The sequence below is a fragment of the Orbicella faveolata genome, unplaced genomic scaffold (genome assembly GCF_042242905.1).
Source record: "Orbicella faveolata isolate gen_17 unplaced genomic scaffold, um_ofav_v1 contig_2, whole genome shotgun sequence".
In the NCBI taxonomy this organism is placed as follows: domain Eukaryota; kingdom Metazoa; phylum Cnidaria; class Anthozoa; order Scleractinia; family Merulinidae; genus Orbicella; species Orbicella faveolata.
This window is the reverse complement of record NW_028301547.1, coordinates 26,472,025-26,487,251: the sequence shown is the minus strand read 5'-3', so window position 1 is coordinate 26,487,251 and position 15,227 is coordinate 26,472,025. Positions and strand designations below refer to the sequence as shown.

General features: G+C 39.7%; 2 protein-coding genes across 2 annotated transcripts in view; one reads left to right on the top strand and one right to left on the bottom strand.

Moving 5' to 3' along the window:
• LOC110049828 (polycystin-1-like protein 2) overlaps nucleotides 1-7,083 on the bottom strand; it is a 34,267-nt gene extending 27,184 nt beyond the window's left edge. Inside the window, exons 1-4 of the mRNA XM_089290551.1 lie at nucleotides 6,785-7,083; nucleotides 6,596-6,635; nucleotides 1,445-1,804; nucleotides 486-812 (exon numbers count right to left, since the gene is read on the bottom strand). Coding sequence (XP_089146677.1) covers nucleotides 486-812; nucleotides 1,445-1,804; nucleotides 6,596-6,635; nucleotides 6,785-6,838 — 781 coding nt within the window. The 5' untranslated portion in view covers nucleotides 6,839-7,083. The remainder of the gene's footprint in view (nucleotides 1-485; nucleotides 813-1,444; nucleotides 1,805-6,595; nucleotides 6,636-6,784) is intronic.
• Nucleotides 7,084-12,837: 5,754 nt separating this feature from the next.
• Nucleotides 12,838-15,226, top strand: LOC149112624 (uncharacterized). Its single transcript, XM_089290550.1, has one exon. The coding sequence runs from the start codon at nucleotides 13,241-13,243 to the stop codon at nucleotides 13,700-13,702; it is 462 nt and encodes a 153-aa protein (XP_089146676.1). The 5' UTR covers nucleotides 12,838-13,240; the 3' UTR covers nucleotides 13,703-15,226.
• The last annotated feature ends 1 nt before the right edge of the window (nucleotide 15,227 follows it).

The following is a 15,227-nucleotide window of genomic DNA, read 5'->3' as shown; positions in this document are numbered from 1 at the left end:
ATAATATTCTCCTTTATAGTGTTCGAGCCGTGTAGTTTTGTACCAAGCTGCTCATATTTACGCGACGAGAATACATCCTAGGCGAAAATATACCGTATTGTTATCTGGAGTTGAGTTGAATCTAACACGCGTTTCGAATTTCATTGGTTGATTTATGGTCACGTGGCAATGGGTAAACCTAAATGTTGCCCAGCGGGCAACAATTTTAAAAGAAATGGTCGCCCGCTCTTCCATTAACCATGCTCTATTTTGACCTGTCCTTGACTTACAACTTTGCACTAAACTCCAGCTGTGTAACAAAACAATTACTGCTCCCTTGGGAAACATGGTTAGTTTTTTTTTCCGAGAATCTCGATATTTACCGAGACGATTACAAAAGCTAACTGTTTCCCAAGGGACCAGTTAGTAAGTGTATCGTATTAAATGAAAAAACCACTTAAAAGCATGTAAAACTTCAATTCTTTGCGACCTGCAACCAGTCTTACCGGACACGTTGAACTTCCTCGACTTAAGTTTTGCAGTCGGCGTGAAAAAGTTAGCCTCCATCCAGGTTCCTTGACTAATGCTCACTACAATCTCCGTATCGTTTTCAGCTTCAACAATCGCTCGTGGATACTCCAGGGTCACTTTACCCGTGGAGCTTTGAATGAACACCCATGTAGACCCCATTATTGGGCCCGACATGTTGGTCCTTGCGGATGCCTTCACGTGGAAGTATCCCACGCGTGTGTACACGTGCGTGGCTTCAAAACACGTGGTCAATACGTAAGAGCCGTCACCAAAGTCAAACGTGTACGACACGTTGTTGTCTCCTGAAAATGAGTATTTCAGTTTTATTAAGGGAACAATGATTTGAGTTTGGCAAGGGTGAAATGAAGAAAACTTGAGCTCAGTCCTGTTTCTAATTTAGCCTGCCTGCTGCGCAAGGTAATTTATTTCCTTCAGGGAGTTTACAGGGATAAAAACACTTAATTCCCCCAGACTCTGTTGCGGGCAGTTCTGGCTCGCTTGGTCATTCATATCAGGCACCAGTTCGGTCACCTTTTGGTACACTAGTTTACACGATCTTGTCACGCTATGTGATACTGTTTTACCTATTTCTGTCGCGCTAAGTCATGCCGTTTTAGGCAGAGCCAGATCCAGAAAATTTAGATAGAGGGGGTCTAAGAAATTGCGGAAGAGCGCAAACCCATTCTCTTCCCCCAACACAAGCTTAACTGAAAAATGATGGTTGATTAATTTTCTTTTCGTCCTTTTCGAAAATACAAGGGAAAGGGGGGGCTCGGGGGGGGGGGGGTCTAAATCTACCCCTTTTAGGTTATTTTGACACCGGATAGGGCGATTCTGTGACCTATTACAATGATTTAAAAGATAGAAAAATCAAGGAAGTTTAAGCGAGTTTATGTGCTAGACTCGTTTACAACAGCGTGATCAGTTTGTTTACCTTTACCAAGGGTTGTCGTAAAATTGACTTCCTGTAATAACCATCCAGTGTGTGGTCCATACACTTTAAGCTCTCCAATTGCATCTTGGGTTGAGTAGACCCGGATGTATGACGTGTCACTGCATGGTAGTACTGAGCATGTCATATCACACTGACTTTCGTTCGAGGCTTTACCATATGTGTTGTAAGCGCCACTGGCACAGAAGCACAGTTCTCCTTCAGTGGCCGCGTATGATTGGTTCAAAAAAGCACAAGCGGAAGTGCATTCTTGGGCGGAAGTGTCAGACACAATGTAGTTTCCGGCGGAAATGTTGAAAGTGCGGTCTTGAGGTTTCTCGATAAAACATCCCAGGTACCAGTCTGTAACGGAAACACGAAAGATTGGAACAAAAATGTTTTCTCTTCTACTTACTTGCCCTTGCACCAACAGGAACTCAACCGGAACTCAACCGGACCTCGCGCTAGTTCAATACTAATATACATTTCGTTTAAAAAATCATGGTGCCTAAAAACAGAACAGGGAGAGCTTAAACTGAAGACGTTTTTTTGAACTGGTTTCTTTGCCCCTAAGTGAAATGAACATAACGATATTATTTCTTGAATTAAAACCTTAGGAGAACATAAAGACTAAAAAAGCGGTCTTTGGAAACTACTAAACAGCTGAAGGTTGTGAATAGAGCTGTGAAAAGTCATTATCAACATGTGGAAACCATTTAAAAACTCTGCCTCAAGATTATGGAATATTAGTTCTGATAAATGAGGGAATGAAGAGTAACCGAGAGAGTTAATCCCTATAATTCTTATGTAGGCCTTATTAACAAGGTTATCATTCTTAAGTTATTTTAAGATAATTCCTGGTTTCGGAAATCCCAGGCGGATCCACAAATAGCCAATCCTGTGACATGGGTTTTCTTAACACATACGACTTTGCGCAGAGAAGAGGTGGCGCTAGACACTAATTGACTACAAACATTTCAAGAGCTTGTGAAACTTAGTACTTAGTGAAGTGTTTGGGCCTTTGGGTGTAATATTCGAGGGGAAATTGTCTTCCAAAAACTGCAAAATTTCTGGGTGGCAAAGGAGCTAATGAGCTGATACATTCTTTGCAAAAAAATTTTAAACCCGCGTCGCACAAAAAGTATTCAATACATCGGGCACAAATTCTTAGGACCGTTAATCGTGCTGTATACCTTTCAATATTCAGAACTAGTGTTTTTATAACTCCGTCAGAAACTGTAGCGCTTATGCTAATGTGGCAAATATTGTAAACAAAGATTCTCTTATTCTTATCGTCCACGAAACCATCCACGAGGAAGAACTGGGCACCATGTCTAAAAATAACTCCTCGTATGGGAGATTAACTCTATCACCATTTATCTTCTCTTGTACTGACGCGAATACGAAACCATAAAAGGTCGATAGGACTGTTATACATGCAAACCATTAAAATAATGCTGAATTACAGTTGATCAATGTTAAATTGAAGAAAGACAGGAAGTGAAGATAAGGGATTGCTTAAAGACTGGATAATTATTTCGAATGGTGATGGAGAACAGGACAAAACGCTTGAAACAGATGCTGAAAATAACTTTCGGCAGCAGAAAGACCTGGAAATTGTTACCTGAAAATGGTAATGAAATGAAATAATGATGAAAAATTGCGCGTTTCCATTAAAACAAAATTATCTTCTTTGAAGTTCATTTTGAGAGTGGTACGTGATTAAAAAGCATTTGATATTTGCAAAATGGGTAAGTTATTTTCCATTCAGAAATTAGGGGAAAACTTATCTAGACGAATTCTGTTATAATTTTTGGCTATTTTCACTCACGAGGAAATTTCTGTTTAACAGCTGGTCACGACATTTTACAACTTATGGATGAGACGGGCGTTTCTTCTTGTCTGGATGTCTAATGAAAAGGAATAATGCATTAAGACTATTAACAAAATGCTCACGCCGCATACAGGTTGGTGAGTCCTTTTGGTCAACAAAACAAGCCAGTTACGTGTTATGTTGCCAGTTAGTTTGTCGAAAACGTTTTTCTCTCTTCGAAACTAAAGTTCAGTGTTTATGTGATCTGGCGTTACGATCGCTAGGATATTTGCGATAACTACAATCGCTGCGAGTTTTGCGATCGTTACGAACGCTACTATATTTTCGATCGTTACGATCGCTGCGATGTTTTCGATCGTTATGATCCCTGCGATATTTGCCATCGTCACCGCTACGATATCTGCGATCGATATGATCACTAAGATATTTGCGATCGCTACATTTGCAATCGTTATGATCGCTACGATATTTGCGATCGCTATGATCGCTACGATATTTTCGATTGTGATGATCGCTACGATATTTGCGATCGTTATGATCGCTGCGATATTTGCGATCGTTATGATCGCATTGATCACATGAAACCAGTCTCATTATTATGCATTTGAATAACTTATAGAAAATAATGAATGCAAAAATAGTAGAAATGCAATGCCCTTTGTACTGGCGAGGAGTTAACGGGGAAAGTTTTTAGTCCTTTAGTTGAAGAACAGAAGAGTCGTATTTATTAACACCTGCGACTTCTTTTAATTATTTTCACCGTGTTATCACTCCTATGTTGTTTCCGAGAGTTGCTGCAATTACGGAATTTAGAAGCGTTTCATTTTTTCTGCGTTGCTGGCCTGGTCGAATACGCTGGGGCATTTCCATTTGCTAGAAACAACTCTTGATTTAAACATTTAACTCGACATCAAATACAATCCCTCCATTAACGCTAGAAAAATGTAGTAATGTAATTAATTTCGCGGTTTATTTGAAACACCAGATCCCACCTTCAGCATGGGTAAACAACTTGATTCACACAAAAAGTTTCCTAGAGAAATGCATTCTTGTTTGATTAAATGTAACTTCATCTAGCCAATCGTAACATTCCTCAGTGATATAATAAAACACACAACAAACACAGAAATTTCAACGTGATCTTCGTAAACGGCTTTTTCATTAGTTTCTTTGGGAAAAATCGCAAATAAACAGACTCGAATATTGGCAAAGGTTTCTGCATTTTTCGACTGAATCGCACGCACGCGATTTCAGTTCGAAGAAAGGCCTCGAAAATTTCCTATAACAAATTAATTGAGCGCGTTGAAACTGCTCAAAAAAATACACACAGCTTAATTTTCGCGATAAATTTTGTATTCGCCCTGCAGTTGCATAGAGGTAGAACCGGATGGTTGAAAGATAAATATCATTGCTGTTCTACGAAATGCTATTTCTCGAATTAAAGCCAGCTGTTTGCAGCTTTTTAGGAGCAAGCTTCCATGCTATATTTACCTTCCCACCTTACTTAACAAAGCACTACTTTAATCACGTTTGAAAGGCTTAAGCGTCGTCTCATGTCTTCGCGCAGTCAGCATAAATCTTTTTCGTTCCAATTATTTCATTTAAAATGCAAGCAAAGTGATTGGAAAAGTAAAAAAACGACTCAAAACGAACAGCAAATTGACAGCACTACGTCAGTATACTTTAAGTAAATGCTATTTTACGTAGATTATATGGATGTTGACAGAAGTAAAAAAACAACTGAATTTTCTTTCTTTTTTTTTTTTGGCCAAACAATCATTGAAAAAGAAAGAAACGATCAACACTCACGGATGCGATTGCGAGAGACTTGTCGGGCATGTTTCAAAGAAACTTAAAAGTAATTCTTTATCATTTCAGTAATTTCATCTTTTTTAATCGCTAAACAGGTTCCATATTTGCGTTGCATATTTAGACTATTTATGAGTTTAATGTTGTGACGAAGTTCCTGGTTATTACGTTATCCGAGAAACATTACAGATTAAGATTAAAGAAATGAAAACATTTGATCGACACAACTACCAACGAAATGCGACAGGCATTACTGAATGAAAAATAACGCGCAAAATTCATCTCTCAGTGATGTTACTACATTATTTCGAAATTATTGACGAAGGAAGAGAACTCCCTCGCATTTCGTAATGAGCTTTCGCATGTTTTCTTGTTTTTTCGCTTAGAAGTTACGATAGGATATTAAGTATGTATCAGACATCTAAATTTCCATGACTTTAAATCTGGTAAGCCGCAGCAAAGGAAACAAGACAACTGTCACTGAAATAATCTATAGCGGAGGCGATTGAAACTTGCAAACTGGCCGAACAATTAAATTGCGGCAGATTTTGTTTCACAAAGAGACGCAGGTTACAAACCCAAGGAATCGGTAAACGGGGTTTAAAAAAGGGGTGAATAAATCCCAGTGATAATCTATTGCAAACCCGTAATAAATTCTGAAAACCTCCAACTGTGTTCAATTGGGAAACCTGTCGTTAGTAGCGCTCGGCTTAAAAACTGCACTGTCTGATAAATTCGTCTGTCTGTTGAATCGTATCACAATTTGTATTGAGAGCCATACAGAAGGTTCCCCCAAATAAGAGCGAGGGAATTTGAACTCTGCACTGACGGCGCAAAAATCGAAAAAGATGTAAAATTAAGTATAGGTCCGTCGACTCTGAGATCTCGCTCATCATAGGTAGTTGGGCTCAAACACCGTTACGAAAAGCTGGTCTTTTCAGTGGCAGATTAATATTTAGCACATTGAAAAACTGAATCGCATCAACTATGGGGAGATTATAGGTTTGCCATTCCATCTAGGAGTTACTGTACTAAGATTTTGCCTTTAACGCGAACAATAATTACTAGGCATTAAATTCGAGATGCGAAACTATCGAGTGGGGATTTTCCTTTGATGAAACGACAGTATGCATTGTCTGTGGAAAATTCCCTGATAAATGCAATTTTTAAAGGTGCTAGCTAGTGATTTCGACTTTTTTTGCAGTAGAAGATTTCAACAGAGAAATGAAGGGCCTTTTTTGAAGACCAAGACAACATACGAAGTACAAGCCGGCTGTGTCAACATTAAATGCGTGGTTTGACCAAGGACAATTTTTACTACATCGCATATCATTTTTTTCTCAAATGGCCTTAACGCTAAATTTTTAATTTTTAGTAAGATTAGAGAGCTTAAAAAGAAAGGTAATCTACGAATTGTTTAGTATTCCGAGAACACATCTTCCCCCATTCCCGTAAAATGTGCGAGCTGTAATTTGCAACGCGAGATTAAAATATTAACGCGAAAAACTTACCGGCGTTGACTTCCCGAGTTTCAAGTAGGAGAACATTGAACTGTTGAGGAAATAGAAGACAAAAAAAGTTGGTCTCTTTGTCTAAAAAAGAAGGGATTGTAAGAGAAGACCTTTTCTTTGTGTGAAGTGTGCACTTGCGGTATCCCAGTTTCACTTATATTAGCGCCCATAACCCCAAATTGAACATACCGTTAACAAAAGCAACCAGTATATTTTTCGCTTAGGGTAGCTTAAGTCGACCATGTCGGCCTTTGAGCTGCAGAAATTGTAGATTCTATCTCGGAAAATCACTGAAATTTCCTGAAAATGTGCGGAGATAAATTCTACTGACAAATATCATGATATAGTTTCGAGATTCGAGGGTCTTCGTTTCTAGAGGCATCAAACTCAATCTCTCGCGCCAGCTGTCACACTGACATCTTGACGTTTCAGTGTTTGCAATAAGGGCCAACACAATATAATTTTAATGAATTTGCATAAAATGAGCTAGCTATCTGGATGGATGTGTGTGTTAACCGTCAAAATCCTCCATTTCCTATTGGATGACCATATTACAACTCTTGCGTATTGACACCTCCAGTTTGTGAATCAGCTTTTTCTTCCTATAACCGTCGGAAAAGTTCGAACGACGGGAGCGACATTTCAAACATTTGCACTGAAACGCGAAATAAAAAGTTAGATTAACTCCCTGAGTTTTGAACCCAGTCGCGGCATATTTTGCAATTTATGTAACCTTCTGTCCCGTTTGTTTGCCCTGGAGCAAACAACGAAATTCAAGTCTCAGTTGTTTCTGACACAAACTAAAATTTTAACTCTGTCACGAACTTCGCCGAGGAAATAATACACTGGTAATCTGAAAGAGGAATTTACAACACTGATATAAAGTTAAATAATAAGCGAAAATAAAAGAAAGAGAGAAAATAATACCATGCATGTATGCATTGAACATGGCCTGAATGTTGAATGAAATATAATTATCCCCGACCTTTGTTTCACTCTTTTGACCGCAGAGAGCTCCGTTTGTCTCTCGTTGCCCGAATGAAAATATTTCCTTGCGATAAAAAAATCTTTCCTTTTCAAATGTTAATCGATATCTTGTCGCGGTACAGAACTTACTAGCTCTTTTTAACGTCGAATAAGTAGCCATTGTTTGGGACACAAAAGACGCTGGTACACGCTATTTTGGTTTAATTTATCCTAGTTGTCAAAAACAACGGTTTCTAACTACCTGCCTGAAGTTGGGAAACTCGAATAATTTTGGTAAAGATGAAAAATAATCTGGTCACTTTTTTAATCTTTATTCAAAGACTACTTCATTATCACTAATTGATACTAAAGGTTTCGATAGTGAACTACGTAACTATGGTAACCTAAAATGACGTCATTCGGATAAAAAAAAAAGGAAAACTCCGCAGGCAATATACACGGGTTATCGACCAAGCGAGAGGTAAAGATGGCTGTATATTGTCATGTTCCTGTAAACACGCGGAAAAACAACGAGACCAATTTCCAGCCTTCTTGCCGAACAAGGATTTAATATATTGCATAAAGGACGCAATTTTCTCGCTGGAGATAGCAAGTAATTCCGAACGGGGCAATTAGGCAGCCCCATCTCACCTGCTCGGGCAGCCAATGACAGCACACTGTTTGGTTATTATGCCAGCTCGTGGGGCTAGATTTTTAATAACGGCCTTTATCACGGTAGTAAATAGAACGTTATTATTAATTACCGTCTGTATACTGCAGACTGCAAATATATTTTGTTTTAAGACAAAAGAAAGTTCTTTCAACTGTATTTATTCGGCGAAATATATATTCATAACCTTCATTCAAGTCGAGCAAATCTCCCTGAAATAGCAGCTATAATCATTTGAAAACATGTTAAATTCAAGGTGAATTTCCTTTTTGAAAGTAAGTTCTTCAAAAGTTCTTCAATAAACGTTGTATTATTCACGCGCTATTGCCGACATATTGTGAGCGTAGTTCAGGGCATATTTAGGGTGGGGGGGGGGGTGGATTGGGTGTCTAGCCACCCCCCTCTTGGTGAACATGAAAAAGACTGTGAATATTCTGGCAGAAATAAAGGCAAAAAGTCTGGACAAATACCTCGTCGTATTTTCTAGTTTGTGGCATTGTTAGTATTTCTGGTGCAACATTTTTCAATTAGGTTTCAATTCTCAAATTGGAACATTTTGGTGCATGTTCCATTGATTCTACAGCCCCAAAGTACTAGCCAACCCCCCCCCCCCCCGCCCCCCTTGAAAAATCCTGGATCCGCCCCTGCAGTCAAACTTATATCAACTGTTTGAAAACGACATAAGAGTTGCAGTTCCAGTAAACCTTATTAAGCGGTTTTTTTGTTGTATCTGTTTTACAGTACTCCTAGTTTGGGGCGCTAGAATTTCACTTGTCAGCCCGCGGGCTTCTCAGCTAAATTTTCAACCCGTCGGCTAAAAGTTTTAAAAATGGGTTAATTATTTTTCAGCTGATAATTAAACTTTGATCAATTTCAGCTGTCCGTTAAACGCCATCCAAACCCTCTTTCAAAGCTTAAAACGTAAAATTTGTGCAGTATATATTTAAATAGTATTGATTAAGGGTATGGAAGCTGTTGACTGGTTGACATGTACTCTCACACAAGTATTCAAACACGGACGACAGGTCTTTCCATTTGCTTCCATTCAGTGTTTAAATATTAGACATTTGCAGCTGTAGTTCTGTTGTCATAACTGCATACGACCTACGAGGAATAATACTGATGAAAAACAAAAACAAAGTACTTCATTTCATGTTTACAGCGCTAGCTGTTTTGACAAAGGTTGTCTTGCCGGCGCGCAACAATGCCGAAGATATTATTAGTAGTGATGTCATTTACCTTAGCTTTTCTCATGTAATATTCGAATTTAGAAACCTTGCAACAAAGCTGTTTAATTCTTTAGAGACGTTTTTGGAAATTCCGGGTGCACTTGTATAAGAGCGTGAGGTCTGTCCGTAAGAGAGAAATGAAAAATGTAATGAAGCTTAGTGCTGCTGAGTGCTTAAACCCGAGAAGTTAAATAAACCAGTTTGTTCCTGTTACCGACGATCAGGAGTTCTGTATGGGAACAACCCTGCTCTGCGTCGACACTCCTTACATCCTCCTTCCCTTCGGCAGCACTTTGTACCATTTAGGTAAACTAGTTTATGTTAGCTTCATCTAGAAGTTCACGGTGTCGCAGCAAGAAGAAATGAGAGAGCATGTACACGCGTTTTTTTTTTCTTTTTTTCTTTTTCTGTAACGCTGAAACGCCACGAGCATCGATCTAGTAACAGCAAACCACCACCATAATCCACAATACCTTTCGGGATTGTCGCGTACAATTTTACGCTTTTGAAGGACAACCTTCCTCGAAAAAACTATATTAAATTTTATATCTTACGCTTCCACGGAAAATTTAGTTCAAAATCCCGGTGAAGGTTGGTCAATTAAACGCAAAGCTACATATAAAATTGTCATATAAAATTGCCATTTCAGCGCCAACCAGAGAACTTTTGCCTGGTAAGTAAATTATTCTATTCTTTTTTTTTTTTTCGGTTTCACTTGCTCGACATTAAATGGCAAAATCAACATGTTTTGTACACAGATATCTTCCCTACTATTAGTGGACTTTGTTGAGGCTGATGATCAATCTCTCCGGGTCTCACGGTCTCTTTCAGTTTTTTCCCGCTTTGTCTCCTTCAAATAAAGCCAAGGTAGTATTTTACTTTACACGATCCAATAGTTTCCAGGTCATTGCGTGTACTTCGCGCTCGTCCACAAGAGGAAAAAGGGCTCAGAAGTTTTTTTTTTTCCTAAACCTGACACACCACCAGAAAAAGGAAACTTCATTATTACCGCATTTTTTTCCCCCTTGAGGTTCATAATAAGAAGTGTCAGCGTGTCATGTATATAAAACAAATTAATAAAACTCGTGTAAAGTGCCTCTTTTCTCAGGGGTATTTCAACTCGGAACTTTAAAAAAACCCTTGAAGTAATTCTGCGAGGCATGATATGATGAGGCTAAATTTTCTTAAAAGTGAGGTTTTTTTTTCAGTGTTAACATTAGTGGCGGGGTACGACTGCAGATGTTCAGGCTAAAGTACGTGCCTGACCGTATTTTCCAATACTTTCCGAATGACAAACTTCATTTTGTCAGCTTTCACCGCCAATCACAAGCGTCACGTCCGAAGTCAATAGTAGTGACATTTTGAAATTAATATCGAGAAGACTCGTGAGTTTTTTATCATCAACCTGCTCGGCTTTTTTTAAAGCGTAATTCATCGCTTACTTGATTGATCCGCGCGCGGGTCCTGAAGTTTTTCCCCCTTAGGCAAGACTTTAAGGAGGAGCAAGAATAACTCGAGTAAAGTTTATAACGATTAATTTGATCATCGTGCGACACTGCTGCCACGAACGGGCGGTTAACCACAAACATCTAATTCCAGTTGAGATTTGCGACGAGAACGCGCGAAATATGAACCCGTACAGCACTGTGGAGTCGTGCTTGTTGTCGTCACGCGTCCGCACATTAGCTTTTGCATTTTGGACGATGCAGGCTGTATTCGAAAAACTAGACACCGAAGTACTAGAAAATGACGTAAATCGCTTGTTCGATGGTTTAACATACAACACGCTCGTATTACGTGTTAAACCAGGTGCTTGAATGCGGAATGAAATTTTAACATGATCCACACCAAGGAGGAAAGTATACTGGCTGACTTTCACCGTTAATGATATTTTCAATTCTTAAATAAGTTTAAGTCAGTAAATTTTCTCTGAAATTGGCCTGGGGACAATTTAGCTTGGTGTTTTTTTTCTGTCCTCGGAACTCGGTGTTACCATGACAACCGTCTTTTGACAGGCATATTTTCCAAATTTGCAATCTACTTGTTTTTACTAACAAAAGTTACACTTTCGTGCAGTTATTTCTACTTATTTTCCTTTTGTTTATGAAAACCTCAAAGGAAACATGTTTGCACAATCTATATACCCCCTATGTTTCATATCCATTGTTTAAATAGTCTTGCAAGTGAAAGAGGGGGTGTTGGTGGAAATTCAACAAATTTAAATTCCGCCCCCTTCCTCCGGGTTCTAGAAGATATAAGAAAGCCGGTCTGAATAGGATTAAGGGGAATTTTTTAACACGGCTTCACTTCCAGGGTGTTCCTAGCTACAAAGAGTCTCACATGACCTTTTCATGAAGATGGTTTCTTATTTCTATTAAAACCTAAGTTATCATAGAGCAGTTTTCATTTGAGTGTCGAAAAACCAAATCCAAAATAATCACTTTAGCCAATCACAAAGGACATATACAATACGGTGAGCCAATCAAAACTCGAAGAAATTACATGTAGCCGACGCGAAGCGCGGGAAAACCTGCGCGAACGAGTCACGATTGGTTTTGGTTTTACGTCTGATTGGATGAAAAATTGGCGCGAGATTTTTAAGCCAATCGCGTAGCGCCTGAAGTACAAAGCCAATTACTTTTCGACACTCAGATGAAAACCGCTTTATCCGGTGCAAGACAACAAAAATCAAATCAACCAATCTCAATTTAAAGTTATAAGACGTCTTATAAAAACACGTCATCCGTGCCAAGTGCGCGGTAGCCTACGTTAGGGCACGCTGCGCGTGTTTTGGAACCAATCCTAGAGCTCAGCGAAAGCAAAGTCAACGCAACACACACACTTTCGACAGCACTTTCGACCGTCAATTTCAGACGTGTAGCAATGCTCTACAGAGATTCACGTGGGTAGCTGTAAGATACCATTGTTATTTCTTCATCCACGATAACTTGACAAATAAAGCACCGCCCCGAACTATATCAGGGCTATATCACTAAGAAGCAAGTGATTCTCAACGACCAATGGTATCTTCCGCGTAGTGTGACGTATAAAGTGCTTTCACATGACGTCAAGGCAGTCAGATTGGTGCCCCAAAATATCGAGACAGCGGCCACGTTGGTGTCCTAAACCAGCCCTGTAGGAGTTGAAGTCTTTTCTTATGTATATACTCTTTTGTTCCAATAAATTTGCATGGCTGTTGGCTACATGGATGGAAACGCTAAATATAAGCGCAATTACATACTCCGCCAATATTTGATATGGAGTGTAAACAGTGAAGTCCTCAATGCCCCGTCCAGCGAATTTGCCGTGGGTGAGGAGAGGGGTCTGGGAGGAATTAAGTATTATTGATAGAGCAGAAGCGTCATCTTTACCGCTTTCGGTGTCTCTCTCCTAATCACGAAAGCCGGTAGGCAGCGAGCTAGGGTTTAGGATGAGAACGGAATGGGATGAGACAATGGCGCAGTGCATACAACTTAGGAGAAAAACATCCCTTTCTCTCCCTTGCTGCCTTTCTTCGTTCGTGCGCGGTGATAAAATATAAACGCACGACCCGTGTCACCCGTCGAACCTTAGATGGAAGGCGTACAGCAAGCGGTGTACGGTACTAGAATGACTACAGCGTGACGCGTTATACTTTCTCCCGAAAGAAAACATACAAAGGTTACATCAATGCCCAGAGCTGTATTAATCAGAGCCGGGACACAAAACTGGACACGAGCCAACTGCAATCTAATTTAAATATTATTGACTACAGTGTTTGGGCCAACTTCCGCGTTAGCAATGGCGTTTACGAGAATTGTTTGCTTTCTCTTCGTTTGTCTCCTCAGCTTAGGAAGAGCTACATTTTGTACTTCAGGCGATGACTGTTCGTGGGGCGAATCTTGCTGTAAAGAAGGTGTCTGTAGAGAGACCTGCTATTGCTCCTATGATTTTCAGTGTCACGGTAATGGCGAACAATGTTGCGATGGCATCTGCTCGTCGTGGTGCGCTAATTCTAGTCCTAGTCCCACCCCTAGGACTGGTTGGAATCAAAGCCAAGTTATAGCTTTAATCGTCTTCCTCATACTTTCCGCTTCCGTTGTCAGCTGCATCTGTTGCTGTTGTTGTACCTGTTGCCCGTATCATCGCCACCGTTCGTCCAGAAGGCAGATTGCACCCCAACCGAGTAATCAGCGGCAAGCTTACGTGATATTATCTGTCCGCACCACAGAAATTAGTTCAGTCACGGCACACAGGTCCTAATCAGTCTCCACTCCATCACACTTCATTTACCTACAGCCACCAGCAAAATATATATCCAGGCCCTCTAGCGATAGACAAGACTCCAAATTTGAAGTCCCCATTCAAAACCTGATATTGTCAGGCGATAACTTGGCATGGAACAGTGTTAAGGTTTGATACTGGTGAACTTTAGTTGAGTATTGTTTACGTAGCGACAATCCAGTTGAGTCTTAGCGACATGAACTGTATTGTTCAATTCCACAGTTTGCTACGTACAGCAAACTATAACAGTTTAACGTTCTTGGATTCATCATGTATTTTTTCACTCATCGCGATTTTTTTTCATCGCACATCCGGTTCGTTTACATTTCTGACGTGTGCACGATACAGCAAGATTGACCTGGCATAATACGATCCGGTCTCCTGGCACTTCTTGAGATCACGGTTTACCTGTAATGTCGATATTGGAAGGTTTTAACTCGCGATGTATGTCGCATTTTACATAAACGTCATGAAATCTTCAATCCGCTACAAAGACGATGGGACGGCACTGAAAAGCTCACGAGATAAATTTTCTCCCCACAGTCTAGGCTTGACAGTCTGTGCTCTTAGGGGTCTCTTCAGTGTCTCTTGTGATACATTTTGCTGTAAATAACTTTTCGCTACTTTTGCCGGGCTCAAGAATATCATCCGCTATGCCGGAGGCTTTGTTGCAAAAGATTATAAAGGAGTTCCATTGTATTACGTCCGCAAACTTTTTTCCACGTCCCAGTAGCAGTTTCAGTTGGCAATTAACTAGAATGCTCTTCTTGTTGGGAAATAACGAGGTTGGGATCACGGAAACCTGTTGCCTCTAAAGAAACTTCAACTGAAGCAGCCAGCGGACTATTACATAAATTTTAACAAATTGACGTCAGTTTTTCATGCGTCTGTCCTGTTATTGACAATGACTTTCGTCATTACATTGTCAAAGTAGCTGTGGATCCGTAGACTACTTTGACAATGTTATGACGAAATTCATTATCAATAACAGGACAGACGCATGAAAAACTGACGTCAAATTGTTTTTTTATGATAACAAGTTGTCAAATTGTCCGCTCTCGCTCGTTTACGCATTCCATAAATTATAAATTCATGTGTCACTTATTGACAATGAAAATTAGCCAATGAGCGCGCGAGAATTTCTGCAGTTATCGTAAAAATTTCCAGTGCCTGCACTTCCCTATAGTTAATTTGCTGTTTTTCAACACAAATCTTGAAATTGTACAATATTTCAAATAAACGAGCTTTCACTCTGTGGTGTTGCATAGTTTTACAAAGCTGATTGTTTAATTTCAGAATGCAGATAGAGGAAAAAGATATATAATGTTTCACGTCGTTATTGCAAGATAGTTGTGTATTCGCTGGCATGCTGGTTACGTAAATATGCTGGCAAGTGAATATTTAAGGAGTTTCTCAGTTTGGAGTTGTCACTCGGCGGTATCTCCGTTTTTTGTCACTTCATTCTGGAAATTTGGTTTTAATAAAATTTCCGTGTTTTGTTAAG

Bases quoted from the DNA above. Each gene is read 5' to 3' on its own strand.
- LOC149112624 (XM_089290550.1), top strand. From the start codon at position 13,241: ATGGCGTTTACGAGAATTGTTTGCTTTCTCTTCGTTTGTCTCCTCAGC.